Source organism: Schistocerca cancellata, chromosome 12 (genome assembly GCF_023864275.1).
Source record: "Schistocerca cancellata isolate TAMUIC-IGC-003103 chromosome 12, iqSchCanc2.1, whole genome shotgun sequence".
Classification (NCBI taxonomy): Eukaryota; Metazoa; Arthropoda; class Insecta; order Orthoptera; family Acrididae; genus Schistocerca; species Schistocerca cancellata.
Window position 1 is genome coordinate 134168270 of NC_064637.1, and position 15636 is coordinate 134183905.

General features: G+C 39.2%; 1 protein-coding gene and 1 pseudogene across 3 annotated transcripts in view; both read right to left on the reverse strand.

Moving 5' to 3' along the window:
* The window catches only part of LOC126109772 (GA-binding protein subunit beta-1-like), a 90683-nt gene that overhangs the window by 30132 nt on the left and 44915 nt on the right, over positions 1 to 15636 (reverse strand). For all 3 annotated transcript variants that reach the window (XM_049914826.1, XM_049914827.1, XM_049914825.1), the window contains 2 exons: positions 12231 to 12402; positions 3060 to 3170 (listed from right to left, as the gene is read on the reverse strand). In XM_049914826.1, the coding sequence (XP_049770783.1) occupies positions 3060 to 3170; positions 12231 to 12402 (283 nt within the window). The remainder of the gene's footprint in view (positions 1 to 3059; positions 3171 to 12230; positions 12403 to 15636) is intronic.
* LOC126110074 (5S ribosomal RNA) lies at positions 12499 to 12618 on the reverse strand (annotated as a pseudogene).

The window sequence follows — 15636 nt, forward strand, 5'->3', positions numbered from 1 at the left end:
TTGAGTTAACCAATTCTTCTGTCACTTCCTGGTAGAACAACATAATTATAAATGAAAAGCAGAATACTTTATATCTTCTATAGAATTAATTTATTTTGTTAACCGGTTTTCCACATACAAGGCCATGATCAGACTTCAACTATTGTCATCAAAGAGTACAATATTGATGAACAATACAGAAAAATATTATGCTCATCAAGAGTGAGGCATGAACACAAAGTAAATGTCATCTTTGACAGTGTAATGGGAAGCAATTAAAAAGGTTAAAAGTTAAACACTAAACAAATATAAAGGAAACAAATCAGGCAAACATTAACAATGAATTAAAAAGGCAGCATCTATCTAACAATTTAAACTAAATTAACAGTCCCAATAAAATAAAATTCATACTTGATAATAGTATAGAAGAATAGCCTGAAGAGATATTACATATGGAAACTGATACAGAAACAGAGTAAAACATAGAATTGACAACTGTACCAACAGAATGACTGAGACTCAGTCTCAGGCCCTTTGCTTTTCTCAGGCAAGTGCTCTACTGACTGAGCTGTCCAAGCACGACTCACGACCCATCCTGACAGCTCTACTTTCACCAGTATCTCACCCCTACCTTCCAAACTTCACAAAAGTTCTGCTCCAAAACTTGCAGTATGAGCACATCCGGAAGAAAGGACACAGGAGAGGCATAGCTTAGCAACAGCCTGGGGGAAGCAAAGCTATGAGGCCAGGTGGTGAGTCATGCTCATAGCCCTGTCGGTAGGACACTTGCCCGTGAAAGGAAAAGGTCCCAAGTTTGAGTCTTGGTCCGGCACACAGTTTTAATCTGCCAGGAACTTTCATATCAGTGCATATTTCACTGCAAAGTGATAGTTTCATTCTGGCACAATAAAATAAATAAATATAGGTGTGTATTTTATTGTCATTACCTATGTACTCCATATATCTGTTGTTACAGTTGTCAATTCTCTCTATCACTCTGTTCCTGTATCACTTTCCATATGTAATATCTCTTCAAGCTACTCTTCAGTTCTCTTGTAAAGTATTAATTTTATTTTATTGGGATTGTTAAATTAGTTTAAACTGTTATACTGTTTCCTGAAGTTTAGTGTTAACTTTTTTTCTTGTTAGCTCCCTTTATATTTATTTACTGTATAACCTTTAATCTTTTTAATTGCATTGCCATTGCACTGCACATTTACTCTGTGTTCATGTGACACTCTTGCTGAGTAAAATCTTTTTCAGTGTTGTTCATTACTGTTGTGTCTTCTTTGTTGATGTTAGTCAATTAAAATCTGATAATGGGCTTGTAAAACAAAAACCGGTTAACAAAATAAATTAATTCTGTAAAACATTCACAATACTGTGCTTTTTCTTTTATAATGACTTTGAGGTCGGCTGATGACATTGTAATTCTGTCAAAAACAACAAAGGACTACGAAGAGCAGTTGAATGGAATGGCTAGCATCTTGTAAAGACGAACATCAACAATAGGGATAAGGGAATGTAAAAATTAAATCAGCTGATGCTGAGGGAATTAGGTTACAAAATGAGACATTAAAAGTAGTAGATGAGCGTTTCTTATGTGCAACAAAATTGATGATGGTTGAAGTATAGAGCATATAAAATGCAGACTGGCAATAGCAAGTAAAGCATTCCTGAAAAAGATAACTTTGTTAACATTGAATATAAACTTAAGTGGTAGGAAGTCTTTTCTGAGAGTATTTGTTTGACAAATTTTCAGGCAAGAAGACAATCGAAACTTTTGAAGATTATATGCATAGAATAAATACCTAATGAAGAGGTACTGATTGAACTGGTGCATAACCTAACCAAAAGAAGGGATTGGTTGGTGGAACACACACTGAGGCATATAAAGGAATATTCCGTTTGGTAATGGAGGAAAGAGGAAGTTGAAGGGAGGGAGGAACGGGAGAGGGGGAGGGAGGGAGAGAGGGAGGGAGAGAGACTGGGGGTGGGGGGCTGTAAGGGAGGGGATGGGGTAAATTTGTCGAGGACACCAAAGCTTGAATATTGTACACAAGTTCAAATAGATGCATGTTGCGGCACTGATGCATAAACTTGCCCAAGATACACTAGTGTGGAGAACTGAATCAAACTAGTCTTCTGATTGAAAATCACAGTAACAAGAACTGTTTCTGGAATGAAATTTTCGCTCTTGAAGCAGGGTGTGGGCTGATATGAAATGTCCTGCCGATTAAATCTGTGTGACAGACCAAGACTCAAAGTTGAGACCTTTGCCTTCTGCGGGCATGTGCTCTAGTGACTGAGCTACCCAAGCACGACTCACAACCTGCCCTCACAACTTTACTTCCACCAGTATCTCATCTCCTACCTCTCAGACTTCACAGAGGTTCTCCTGCAAAACTTGCAGGACTAGCGCTCTTGGAAAAAAGCATATTGCAGAGACATGACTTAGCCACAGCATGAGGTATGTTCCCAGAATGAATTTTTCACTCTTAAGTAGAATGTGCGCTGATATGGAACTTCCTGGCAGATTAAAACTGTGTGCTGGATGGGGACTCAAACCTGGGAGTTTCTGTGAAGTTTGGTAGGCAGCAGATGAGGTACTTGCAAAATTACTGCTGTGAGGACAAGTCATGACTTTAGCTTGGGTAACTCAGATAGTAGAACATTTGCCCTTAAAAGGCAATGGTCCCGAGTTTGAGTCTTGGTCCAGTACACAACTTTCATCTGCCAGGAAATTTTAATAAAACTGTTACTTTATCACAGTCTGTACATGTTTGTGACTGTGTAATAACTTCAACTTTATAATCCCTGTTGAGTTCTATCTTCTGCATAGCTCCAATACTAGAAACATTTCATCTATGTTCAGACCAAAGTGTGTCCACTTGCAAGTGAGTGGCTGGTTTCAAGGGCCTGCTTTGTTGCAGCTGAATGTCCAGATTAGTGCTGCTGCAGGTACCTTTTTACAGTCTTCTATCTTTCAGGCAACAAATGTATAGTCAGTTCACTCACAATATCTTACAGTTTGTGGGTGCACATGTCAGATCACTGGATACTGTGTGCTGAAAACATACCTGTCTCCTCCACTTTTACTTCCGGCAGTTTGTCTTCCGTCGTAACGTGCTCGGATGCTTTCACAGACTCCTGTAGGAATACCTTTGGAGGGTTCGGTTCCTCTGGATGAACTGTAACAAAAGACAGATATTTCAACATTAGATATATATTTTGCAATCATTTACTCAAATGGATAGCTGACACAAACTAAATGATAACATGTTTTAACTCATATACAAGCTTCAGAAGACAGAAATGAAATGTTTTCCTACCAAAAGAACGAGAAATAGAAAAAGGGGGAGATGGGGAACAAAAGAATGGACAAAACTGTAGCTTGTGTAGAATTCTCTTGCTGAATTTTGGGATATTTCAGTATAAAAAGGAGAATTCTACTAAAAATTTGTTAAGGTAACTCAGAGAAAGATGGGCCAACCAGAATGTAGCTTCAGGAAGTGTGATTTGCAGACAATGGACACATGCCTAACTTAATAAAGAACAGTTATTGGAAGGAGTAAAGCTAACAACTCACCATGTAGTTCAGGCATTGCATTGCACAGTTGACAGGCATGCAAACAAGAGTGAAATTGTCACAAATATTTTGGACAATATTGGGTTGCAGCATCAGGAGAATGTAGCCAGTTATGACAATGGCACCTGTGAATGCATTTTGTCAGTCTGTTAGTTCTGAAGAAGGACAATGCCTGGAACTTTAGTGACAATTTCATCTTGTTCATGCTGCTATCAACTGATCACTGTAATGTATCCTTTATCCCCCAGCTGTGGCATAACTCTTTCCATTTAGTTTCATGATTTTATGTAATGTTTTCATCTTTTTTATCTCACCTGAGCAATTTTATATCTGCTGCTGCCTTATTTTGTGTTATCTTAAAATGACTGAAAAATGTAGATTCAGATGTAATTGGTTTTCTCCTGGTGGAAGTTGAGCTGAGCAGATGTAAAGAGAGGTCTGCTCATATTTTTAGCATATTTTGTTAACAGACAGTGAATTTCAAAATACTTTGACGCTGACTACATTAATTAACAACCTATTTCATGATTTTATCTAGATGTTATTAGAAGAAAGACAGAGAGTTATTGAAAGAAAAGATTTCTTCCAGCAGTTGCTGTCTATTATATCAGACACTACCTAAGCTATGCAGTGAGCAGTTACCTCTACTCCTCCCAGTATCATATAATTAAAGAAAAGTACTCTTATTTTTCAGAACCTCATGTTTCTTCTTTAGGGCAAGGTAAGATGAGAGACAAAGGACAGTGGGAAGCAAATGGAGAACGAGTCATTCAAAAAGATTAAGAAACCAAATAAAATGGAAGCAAATATTAAAGAGAATGTGATTACGACACAGACTATTTCTTTCATAATTGCCTCCCTTCCTCCTCATTGTGCAAACCTAAGTTCTGAGTGGTGATCCTCTCCCTGCCCTCATTTGCTTCTGCTTCATCTTTTCCCATCCTTAAGAAGGAGTTCTTGTTCTGTAAGCTAGGTATACATTTTTTTGAATTTTTTTAAATTTATGTGTGACTTTCAAATGTACTAGGAGTTGCCCCTCCAAAAGATAATTACTGGGCAGCCTATCTGTCCCTCTGCTTACTTGGTACTATTGTTAGCCTTTTTGTTCCTTTAAGCCTCTTTTATATTTCTGCAATAATTATTTTATTTTATGATTTATTGTACAGTTGTTTTATCATAAAATGCAGTTAATATATTTGGACAGTAACATTTCTAACATGGGATCAACAGTTTTTGCAGAGCAAACAACAACTATAATTTCAGACCTACTTGCTCAGTTGCTTTTCACAGAGATCACTCTCACACCCAATAATTCATAATATACTAAATCCAGTTTCATGTGCAGGTGTTGGACAAAACTATGGAAACATTTCAAGCAATGCATGCCTCAACATAAATGCAGATGCTAATCAAATGGTTCAAATGGCTCTGAGCACTATGGGACTTAACATCTGTGGTCATCAGTTCCCTAGAACTTAGAACTACTTAAACCTAACTAACCTAAGGACATCACACACATCCATGCCCGAGGCAGGATTCGAACCTGCGACCGTAGCGGTCATGTGGTTCCAGACTGAAGCGCCTGGAACCGCACGGCCACACCGGCCGGTGGATGCTAATCAAGCTTGTACATTGCGCTGTTATGTTTGACCACGAACGGCCCCTGTGCAATGTTCTCAATACAGGGTTGAAAGTGTCAGTTATGGTCAGAACGATGTTCTGTGTAGTTGCAATTGCATTATGTCAGAGCTTAGTGAATTCAAGTGTGGGCAAATTGTTGATGCTTGTGTGGTGGTTGCTTCAGTAACCAAGGTAGCTGAAGCGTTTGGTGTTTCAAGGGGCACCGTATCGAACATTTATTCTGCATACAGACAATGCAGAGAACTATCATTCACTAAGTCGCAACACAGATGAAAGTGGGTGTTGAGTAATCATGACGGACGTTCACTGACAAAGACTATGACGAAAAATAAGAAGAGGGCAGCTGCAGAAGTCACTGCAGAACTGAATGTCAAGCTCTCAAACTCTGTCAGCACCAAAACAACGTAAAGGGTGCAGCATAAGCTAGGGACTGAAGGGCGAGGTGGATTCCCAAAACCACTCATCAGCGATACAAATTCCCCTAACAGGGTGTATACGTAGACAAGGAAAAAAAATTCCCGGATTTTTCCTGGATTTCCTGATTAAAAATACACTTTCTCCCAGGTGACAGTATATTTTCCCTTATCAATCCTTTGGATGGTTATGGTTTTATATACGGGCACACAATTTCCCAGCACTTTAGAAAACAAAACTCAGGGGAAAAGACACGTTTTGGAAATATCATTGATGTGCAGCAACATGTACACTGCGTATTTTCGTATTACGGAAGTATACATTGGAATTCCACCAAACACAGCATGTTACTTTCCGAATGATTGAAATCGAGATTTCGATGCACTTTTGTAAGCCCTTTGTAGCTCATGTCACGTAATCTCGCCAGCCGATGACAGCAGATATTCAGAGCATGGGACACGTGATGTATTCAGCCAACAGCAACATCACTGTTAAGTAGCACGAACACACAAACAAGGAAAGTTAATAGTTTAAATTAATATACATAGTGTTGCTACAAGAAAAGCGAAGCTTTCACATATAATATTGGTCTCAAGCTGAAAGAGAAGATAAGCTTTCGCATATACTGTTGATATTTTTTGCGCGCGTTACACTTTAAGATATATCACACAAATGTGCCAGTAAAATTTTTAATAATGACATAAATGTCTGATCTTCAGGGTTCGAAATTCTTCTAAATGAATGGCTTGTCATCAAAGAAGATTTTTAAATGAGAGTCAAATGCTCTGTGATTTAATAAATTAATGGTACATTCTTGCACATAGTTCAACTTACGTAAAAGGATTTTTACTTTGAAAGTAACGCTTTTCAAGCACTATTCGCAATGTTTTCCCGCAACCTGTTAGAAATAGGTTCGTTTCAGCAGTTGCCAGAGAGCGCAGATAACAGGCGATACTGCGCTTGGGTAGCTATCACGATGTAGGAAGCCCGGATGTACATACGTGTAAAACATTGAAAATCATACATTATGCCATAAAAGAAACAAGACATCAGAGGATACTGCAAGAGCATTGGAATTTCATGAACCATATTAAAATGTGCACATGTAAAGTGCATACTTAAAGGGCATATTCCCAATGAGGTAGACCTCGACCTGATATTAAGCTTTTCAGTGTGGTTTTCGGGATGTAAATTTTCTTGGAGCACAATTACTGTATTATAGCATGTTTGATTCTTTATTATGGCATAATGCCATACGTGGTATAAAATGAAAACCTGCACTTGAAATGCAGCGAACAGTTGAAACTAGCCAGTATGTGGAATTAAACATTTCTTTTCAAATACATTGACTGCCTCTGCAGAAAAGGTTAACAAAAGTCAAATTTCTTTTGCAAACAGGCAAAAATAACTTCATTGTTCCGCAAGGCGTTTAATGTTTGACTGTCAGAAAGGTGGAAATAAAATAAAATCTGAAACTAATGACATATTTCAGGCTTCCGTAATTATGTGAATAAGTTTTAATGCCGGTCGGAGTGGCCAAGCGGTTCTAGGCGCTACAGTCTGGAACCGCGTGACCGCTACGGTCGCAGGTTCGAATCCTGCCTCGGGCATGGGGTTTGTGATGTCCTTAGGTTAGTTAGGTTTAAGTAGTTCTAAGTTCTAGGGGACTGATGACCTCAGAAGTTAAGTCCCATAGTGCTCAGAGCCATTTGAACAATTTGTGTGTGTGTGTGTGTGTGTGTGTGTGTGTGTGTGTGTGTGTGTGTGTGTGTGTGTTAATTCACTTGTTATCTCCCGGCCACAGATATCCATTTTGTTTTCATTTGACGTGGGAGTAAACGAAGGGGAAACAGCAAAATCACTAAATGTTAACACTGGTCCCGTGGAGACTACCCACTTTAACTCGGACTACTCTGGGCATCAGACCCGGATCTATGACATTTGCGAACCGGGTCAATACTAAAAAAAATTGAATTTTCAAAATATGTTCATTTTGTAGCGTACATCTTTCTGAAAAGTCTGAAACATAAAACATATGTATTCAAGGACATGTAAGACATATTATTTGGTCTTAAGTATGCCAAAGTGCAGTGCCACGCCTCTTCATAAAGCATTTTTCTACCGCACGTCCAAACTATATTAAGGAGAGTGGAAACTGAAATGTCCTGTGGTGCCTCTCCTGCTCCCAGTCAGCCAGTTTGACAGCCCGCCCCTCTTTAAAAAAATCTCGCAATTAATAGCGGATGGGATTATTTGTAATCGAGAGAACAAGAACTCTTCAGAAAATCTGAACTCTTTATTGACTATTAGTTAATAACTTGCTGTTTTGTGTGACATAAAATTAAATATAGGATATATAAAACCAATACTGACAAGAGATAAGCAAGAAATTACACATTTCTTCAAACGTTAAATACTAGCATTTTTTTTTCTCTAATCTTGCTACAGCTTTACATGGCATGCTTTCCTTTCTGCAAAAGAATCTATTACCTCATGAAATTTCGTCAAACGTTTTGCTACATGAAAAATCAAAATGTCGCTAACTAATACTGAAAAAGCTGTTAATACAAATAATACCCAAGACTGGTGTGGTTTCTCGATCTGTTACGTCTATTTTGTCACTGTCTGCTAGATAAAACAAAACAGGCCTTTCTAATATGGCAGCAGTTTTGTAACACACCAAATAAACGAGACTGTTTTGGCACAAATGGTCATTTTTATAATACGACAGAATATAACCCATGAAGTACCAATATCAAATGCCTATTAGGCCTACTACAAGCTAAAAGCTTTATGTTAGGAAATAGTTTCACATTTCATTCATACGCACCAGCTTCTCAAGCATGGGATCGAAAAGTAGTATTACGAAATTTTTATATGAATTTGGAATCGACTTATTCTTCCATAATTTGTGTGATGTCCCCGTTTCTTCTCCTTCCTCGTTCTAACAAACAATCTTGTCACCACCAATTCTATAGCTATTGCTGCCACTGTCAAAATTTGTTCGCCGATTAACTTCACTAACCCTGCCAGAATCACAGGTTTAGTTATCCCTTGATTTTTTTCTGGTTAGGCGTTACTATGTGTTCGAACAACATGTTTACCGCGTTACTTCCAGAATAGAACTTATGCGGCTGCTAGCTGGGGACTGTCCTTAGTAGTTTAGCGATCTGGCCAAAAATTTTCTGTCAAAATTTCATTTTCTTGGATGCACCAAGAAGATAATACATAATCTTTCTCACCTGTTATTCCTGTCGGTTGTTTATTTCCATTCTGGTAGTCTGAATCTATGGATTCTGCTAGTAATTATAACAATGCTGATCATTCGCAAACCCAATCAACCACATAATCAGACAGCGATTGGCACTCATCCGTCTGACTTTACTCCCTGAGCTCGTATAGCCCCGTCCCCTTTTGTCTGCGGAAAGTTTATTTCTAGATGTGACGAGGATTCTCCTAACTGAGACATCACGTACACTATGCATTCATTCAAAAGTCAACTTATGATTCATTCAGAAATCAACTTAAAATGAGTTCAAAAATGTTCAAAAACCAGCAGGGCAGTGTTTCAAAATCGTATGAATAATCGATAGCTGGATGCTAGGCGCTTTGTGAAACAAGTTTTTTTCCTCAAAAATATGAATTTGGCACCCCTTTTTCCTGATAGCATCTAGCTGCTTACTGCGACTGAGTTCACAGCCAACAGCGACATTCCTGTAGCCAGAAGCGGGAGAATCTACTACTCAAACGTGACTCAACTACACATGCGCACGAGCCCGCGCGTAACTGCTAAAACAAATCAAATGTAAACAGTTGTGACTTCACGCTCATTGGAGGCAATTTGTTGTTAGGAAGCACTCCGTAGTCTTCCTAAAGCCTTTGACACATTTTCAATTGGCAGACGCTTGCATGAGCACTATGTGTTATTGTTGTATATGGCGCATTTCCTTTGCAATTTAAGTTATTTTCGTTTTAATCTCTCATTTATGTTTTATTGTTGAAGTATTATTCTGCAGTAGCGGGATACAGTAATATCCTTTGTTGGAGTGTCGGTTCTTACCAGCCAAAATTACAAAAATGTAACTGAAATCTAAAACAATGAAAAATTCTCGGAATTCTAAAAATATCCCGGGTTTTTCCGGTTTTCTCCCGGATTAAAAAATTCCTGGGTTTTTCCTGAGTTGTATACACCCTGCCTAACCAGGAAAACGTGGTGCCGGAGTTATAAATCTGGACTATGGTCCACGTACGAAAGTCATTTGGTCAGATGAGACTTGTTTCACATTGTTTCCAACCTCTGGCCAAATTTACTTCCCAAGAGTGAAACTTGGTAGGGGTTAAGTGACAGTTTGGGCAGCCATACTGTGGTACTCCATGGCCATCCACAGTTACTCTGCAAGGTTGCATTACTGCCAAGAATTATGTGACTGTTTTGGCTGATTATGTCTATCCCATAGTACAATATCTGTTCCCTCAGTGGTGATGCTGAGTTCCAAGATGACAGGGCCACTATTCACATTGTTATCGTCATATAGTTTTGTGAGCACAAGGACGAACTGTCACATCTTCCCTGGCCATCACAGTCACCACATCTCAATATTACTCAGCCTTTGTGGTCAACTTTGAAGAGAAAGGTGTGCTACTGTTATATATCCCAGTCACTGTTACCTGAACCTGTCACTATTTTGCAGGAAAAATGGTATAAGAAAACTATGTATTACCTGCTTTATCCACTCTGAGATAACTGGAAGCTGTTTTGAATGGCAACAGGTTACCTACACTGTATTAGGCATGACATTGTAATGTGTTCTGTTTTTGGTGTTTCCATATTTTTGCCTGTCACCTGTAAATATGCAAACATTCTATGTATTCACCGGCAATTTTGGGTGGAGTTTATGAGTTGTACAGATCAATATTATTTTCATAAAGTATATGATGGATTTAATACAATCACAAAACACCTAGAAAATGTATCTCTGAGTGAGCCTACATTCAAGTTTTACAACTCCCTAAGAGTATGAAAGTCATTTTCGTGTCACTTAATGGGTGGTGGTGGGAGGATGTATGGGACAGGTCTTGCGTCTAGGTCTATTACAGGGGTTTGAGCCATGAGGTAAGGGGTCGGGAATAGGGGTCATGTAAGGATGACGGCAGAATACCACTGTGGGAGGGGTGGGAAGCATAGAGGGCAGGCCATTTCACATTTCGGAGCATGACAAGAAGTAGTCAAAACCCTGGCAGAGATTGTAGACCTAGATGCAAGACTTGTCCCATACATCCTCCCAACACTACCTACTCCAGACCGGTCACTAACATCACCTATCCCACCAAAGGCTGGGCTACCTGTGAAACAAGTCATATGATCTACAAGCTGAGCTGCAACCACTGTGCTGCATTCTATGTGGGAATGATAACCAACAAGTTGTCTGTTCGGATGAATGGCCACCGACAAACTGTGGCCAAAAAACAAGTGGACTACCATGTTGCTGAACACGCTGCCAAATATGACATACTTCATTTCAATGACTGTTTCACAGCCTGTGCCATATTGATCCTTTCCACCAACACCAGCTTTTCTGAATTGCGCAGGTGGGAACTTCCCCTCCAATACATCCTATGTTCCCATAACCCTCCTGGCCTCAACCTTCATTAGTCACTGTCGTCACCCATCCAGCACTACAAAGCCATCATTCCACCATCACACCCGGTCTTTTTATTTCTCTCCTTTTCCGCTACACCTCCCCCCCCCCCCCCTTCCCCACCCTCCATCTAACCTGAAACACTTCACTGTCCACCAGCCCCACTAACGATCCCTTCCCCTCCCCACTCCAGCCTCCTCCTTACCATTACCAGTTGCCACTCCTCCCATCATGCACTAGTGCTGCTGCTCGCAGTGTGGTTTCAGTTGCCTGAGACTGCAGTCGTGTGTGTGTGTGTGTGTGTGTGTGTGTGTGTGTGTGTGTGTGCGCGCGCATGTGTGGTCTATTGTTGATGAAGGCCTTAATGGCCAAAAGATTAATTTGTGACAGTCTTTTTTGAGTGCTTATCTGCAACTCAGCATCTCCACTATATGGTGAGTAGGAACATAAATACTAGTCAGTCATCATTGTTACACCAAATAATTTTAACATTTATGATAATTTACAGTAATAGACTTGCTCATATGACCTAATCAATGCAGCAATTTGTAAAATCCTTTGGGTTGTAAGCTGAAAATGTGGTATCAATGGATTTTCAACAGTGCTCTATAATATACATACACTTCTGTGTATGGCTATAAAGTAGCTGTGTAGAAAGAAGACTTTTCTTCAGCATCACATTCATGAGCCACATTCCAGATTGCCGGTCTCAAGTAGCTGTACACAAAACCAACTGAGATACACGTAGAGACACAGCTTGCATGAGATAACTTATACAAATCTCACACCCTTTTCCTGGACAACATTGTACTGAAGATGTTTTCTACATTGGCTACATTATTGCCGGCACTATTGAACACTTAACCACAGCTCTGGTAGCTGTCACTCTTGGAGGTTCTCATGTGGCTCTCGCTGCTCCTGTACTCGTCTCCACATCCCTCTCTATGAGCAGAATAAAAGTTGCGAACCTTTCTGCGAGGATGTCTGTGAGGATGTCTGTGAAGATGTCTGTGAGGATGTCTGTGAGGATGTCTGCACTTCCTCCTGGTGAGCTGGGACCGGCACCTGCCCGAGGACCAGTGCGAGGCTTTCTGTTGCCTCGAGAGTGGCAGAAGCAGTCGCCGCTGCCGTGATGGATGTCTGTAACCGATAAATAATAAATAAATATCATGTTCCAGCACATCCCAGTGCAAGTCTTTCAATGGGATGTCATTCCAGCGATTTGCGTGTCCTTAAAACCAACAGCACCCAGTTTTCTCCAGGCAGTCACCCATCCAAATACTAAGTGGGCCCAATGTTGCTTATCTTCCGTATTCAGATGGGAACTGGTGTTACCAACATGGCAAGGCCATTGGCTCTGTAACCCACGAGGGTACTTGTCACATCCTGAGTTCGAACTGCAGTCTCACATTAGGAGATTGCTCGAAGTTGACAATGGAGTCTTATTAAGACAATGAATGAATTTAACATGAATTATTTTCTAAGAGACTAGATTTTAATGTGAAAGTGGTCAACATTTATATGTTTGGTGAGAAAAGGAAGCTGAAGCAGATAATTCAACAGAGAAAAATGTTCAAAAATCAAAATACGGAGAGGCATCTTTCAGAAAGATCAGAGAAGAATCACAAAAAAAAATCCAGCTGTATTACAAGAAGCACATTTTCTCATCACTGGGTTAATGCAAGCACTTGTCTATCATCTTTTCCCAATCAAGAATTAAAATGTGGTACACTTTTTAATATGAAAGATTCACACTCAGCATAACACTGACAATCAGGAAAGTACTGAGATAAAAGGTTAACAGAGCATAACCTTGTCCACATTTTATACCATTCATATTTTGCAATAAACTACTAGAAAACTAGAATGGCACAGTGTCTCCGAAGCAAAAAATTTAATGCCTTGTACAGATATTCTTAGTCCCATCACAAAAGGTGTTGAAAATACAATCAATGAAAAATACCTAATCTACAACTAGATACAACTCATCAATTAATGTAAGTCTATAGAGATGTCGGCATTGTTTTCCAATGCAAGAGAATCTCGTTCATTAACAAATATCAGGCACAGTAAACTACTGTGAGCACCATCTCATCACCTCATAATGTACCAGACCTAGATTCTTTTATTCACTATTCAATACACTTTGGTTGTGATGCACTCGCTACGAGATTCTGTGAATCAATGTGTTTCATAGTTACAGTTTAAACTTTTGTCATTTGTTGTATGTTGTTAGACATGTGTAAAAAAAAAAAAAAAAAAAAAAAAAGCATGTGTATTTCACTGTTACTAATGTAATGTAGAACCAATTTTTCAAAAACAACACAATGTAGCTTCTATTTTACAGTATATTTCATTATGTAAGAAACAGATAATCAATCTGAAATGTATAACTTCTATTCAAAACCTAAGAAACATGAAGGCGTATTTGTAATTCCATAATTAATATGAAATTCAATATCATTTGAAATTAATTGTTGAGGAGTTCATATTTGTTAAAATTTGCAAGGAAAACCAATTTTCCTCAAAACTTTCATAATTTCAATTAGTTTTTGTCATTTGGTAAAACAATAATGTGTATTCAAAGTTTTGTAAACCCATAAATTTTAATTATAAGTTTAATCTTATAAACATTTAAAGAATGTTATCTAATATTGTAATGTTTACAATTCTATTTTTATGGGTCATCTGGTGCTTACCAAGACAGTAGAGTCAAATTAAATGTTGAGAGAGAATTGGGACAGTGTTAAAAATGTGAGAATAGATTGCAAATTTTCAGATCATGTATATACACTGAGGTGATGAAAGTCATGGGATAGTGATATGAACATATACAGATGGCAGCAGTATCGCATACACCAGGTATAAAAGGGCTGTGCATTGGTGGAGCTGTCATTTCTACTCAGGTCATTCATGTGAAAAGGTTTCCGACATGATTATGGCTGCATGACAGGAACGAACACATTTTTTAACATGGCATAAAATGCATGGGAGATTCCATTTCAGAGGGAATTCAATACTCCCAGATCCATACAGTCAAGAATGTGCCAAGAATACCACAACACAGTGGCCAACAGCCTTCACTTAAAAACTGAGACCAGCGTTGTCTGTGTAGAGTTGTCAGCAGTAACAGCCAAACAACACTGCTTGAAATAACCCCAGATATCAATGTGGATATACGACAAATGTATTTATTAGGACAGTGTGGAGAAATTTGATTTTAATGGGCTTCGGTAGCAGATGACCAACGTGAGTGCCTTTGCTACACATTACCTGCAGCAGTTCTTGGGTTGTGGCCACATCGGTTGGACCCTAGATGACTGGAAAACTGTAACCTGGTCAGTTCAGTCCCAATTTTGGTTGGTAAGAGCTGATAGTACAGTTTGAGTGTGCTGCAGACCCCACAAAGCCATGGCCCAAACTTGTCAACAAGGCACCGTGTAAACTGGTGGTGGCTCCATAATGGCATAGGCTGTGTTTACATGGACTGGGTCCCCTGGTCCAACTGAACCAATCTTTGACCGGAAACGGTTATGTTCAGCTATTTGGAGACCATTTACAGCCATTCGTGGACCTCATGTTTCCAAACAACAATGGAATTTTTATGGATGACAATGTGGCATGTCACCAGTCCACAATTGTTTACAATTGGTTTGAAGAACATTCTGGACAGTTCGAGTGAATGATTTGGCCACACAGACTGCCCAACATGAATCCCATAAAACATTTATGGGATACAACTGTGAGGTCATTCCACGCACAACATCCTGCACCAGCACATTTTCACAATTATGAATGGTTATAGAGGCAGCATGGCTCAATATTTCTACAGGGGACTTCCAGCAACTTGTTGAGATCATGGCACATTGAGATGCTGCACTCCGCCAGGCAAAAGGGGGTTGAGCACGATATTAGGAGATATCACACGACTTTTTTCACCTCAGTGTATACTGTGAGCTGTCGCTTTGAAAGGAGAAAATATAGTGCCAAAATGCATTTGAAACAGTCTTAATTATTTGGTGGGATGCATGAACAAGATCGCACATGCACAAATATCTTAATTAACTTTCTGCAGCGAACAATCATAATCACCCCATTATTTACTTGAAGACCATGAGACAATTGTTTGCTACAATTTATTTGATGTTTATAATATGTTGCAGATAGGTTGTAGAAGTGAAATACAAATTTTTGGACTCTGTTTTATATTGTGATACAATCTGTAGCTCTCACTACTCTAATGCCACCTCCCATACATGCATTGGCATTCTCAACATGAGAAGTTTTAAGAGCTCTGCTGGAATTGAGCCCACTCCTGGGAAAAAGCTGGGAGAGTTATCATCAGTGGCTGGCAGACTACATTTCGAGATCTAA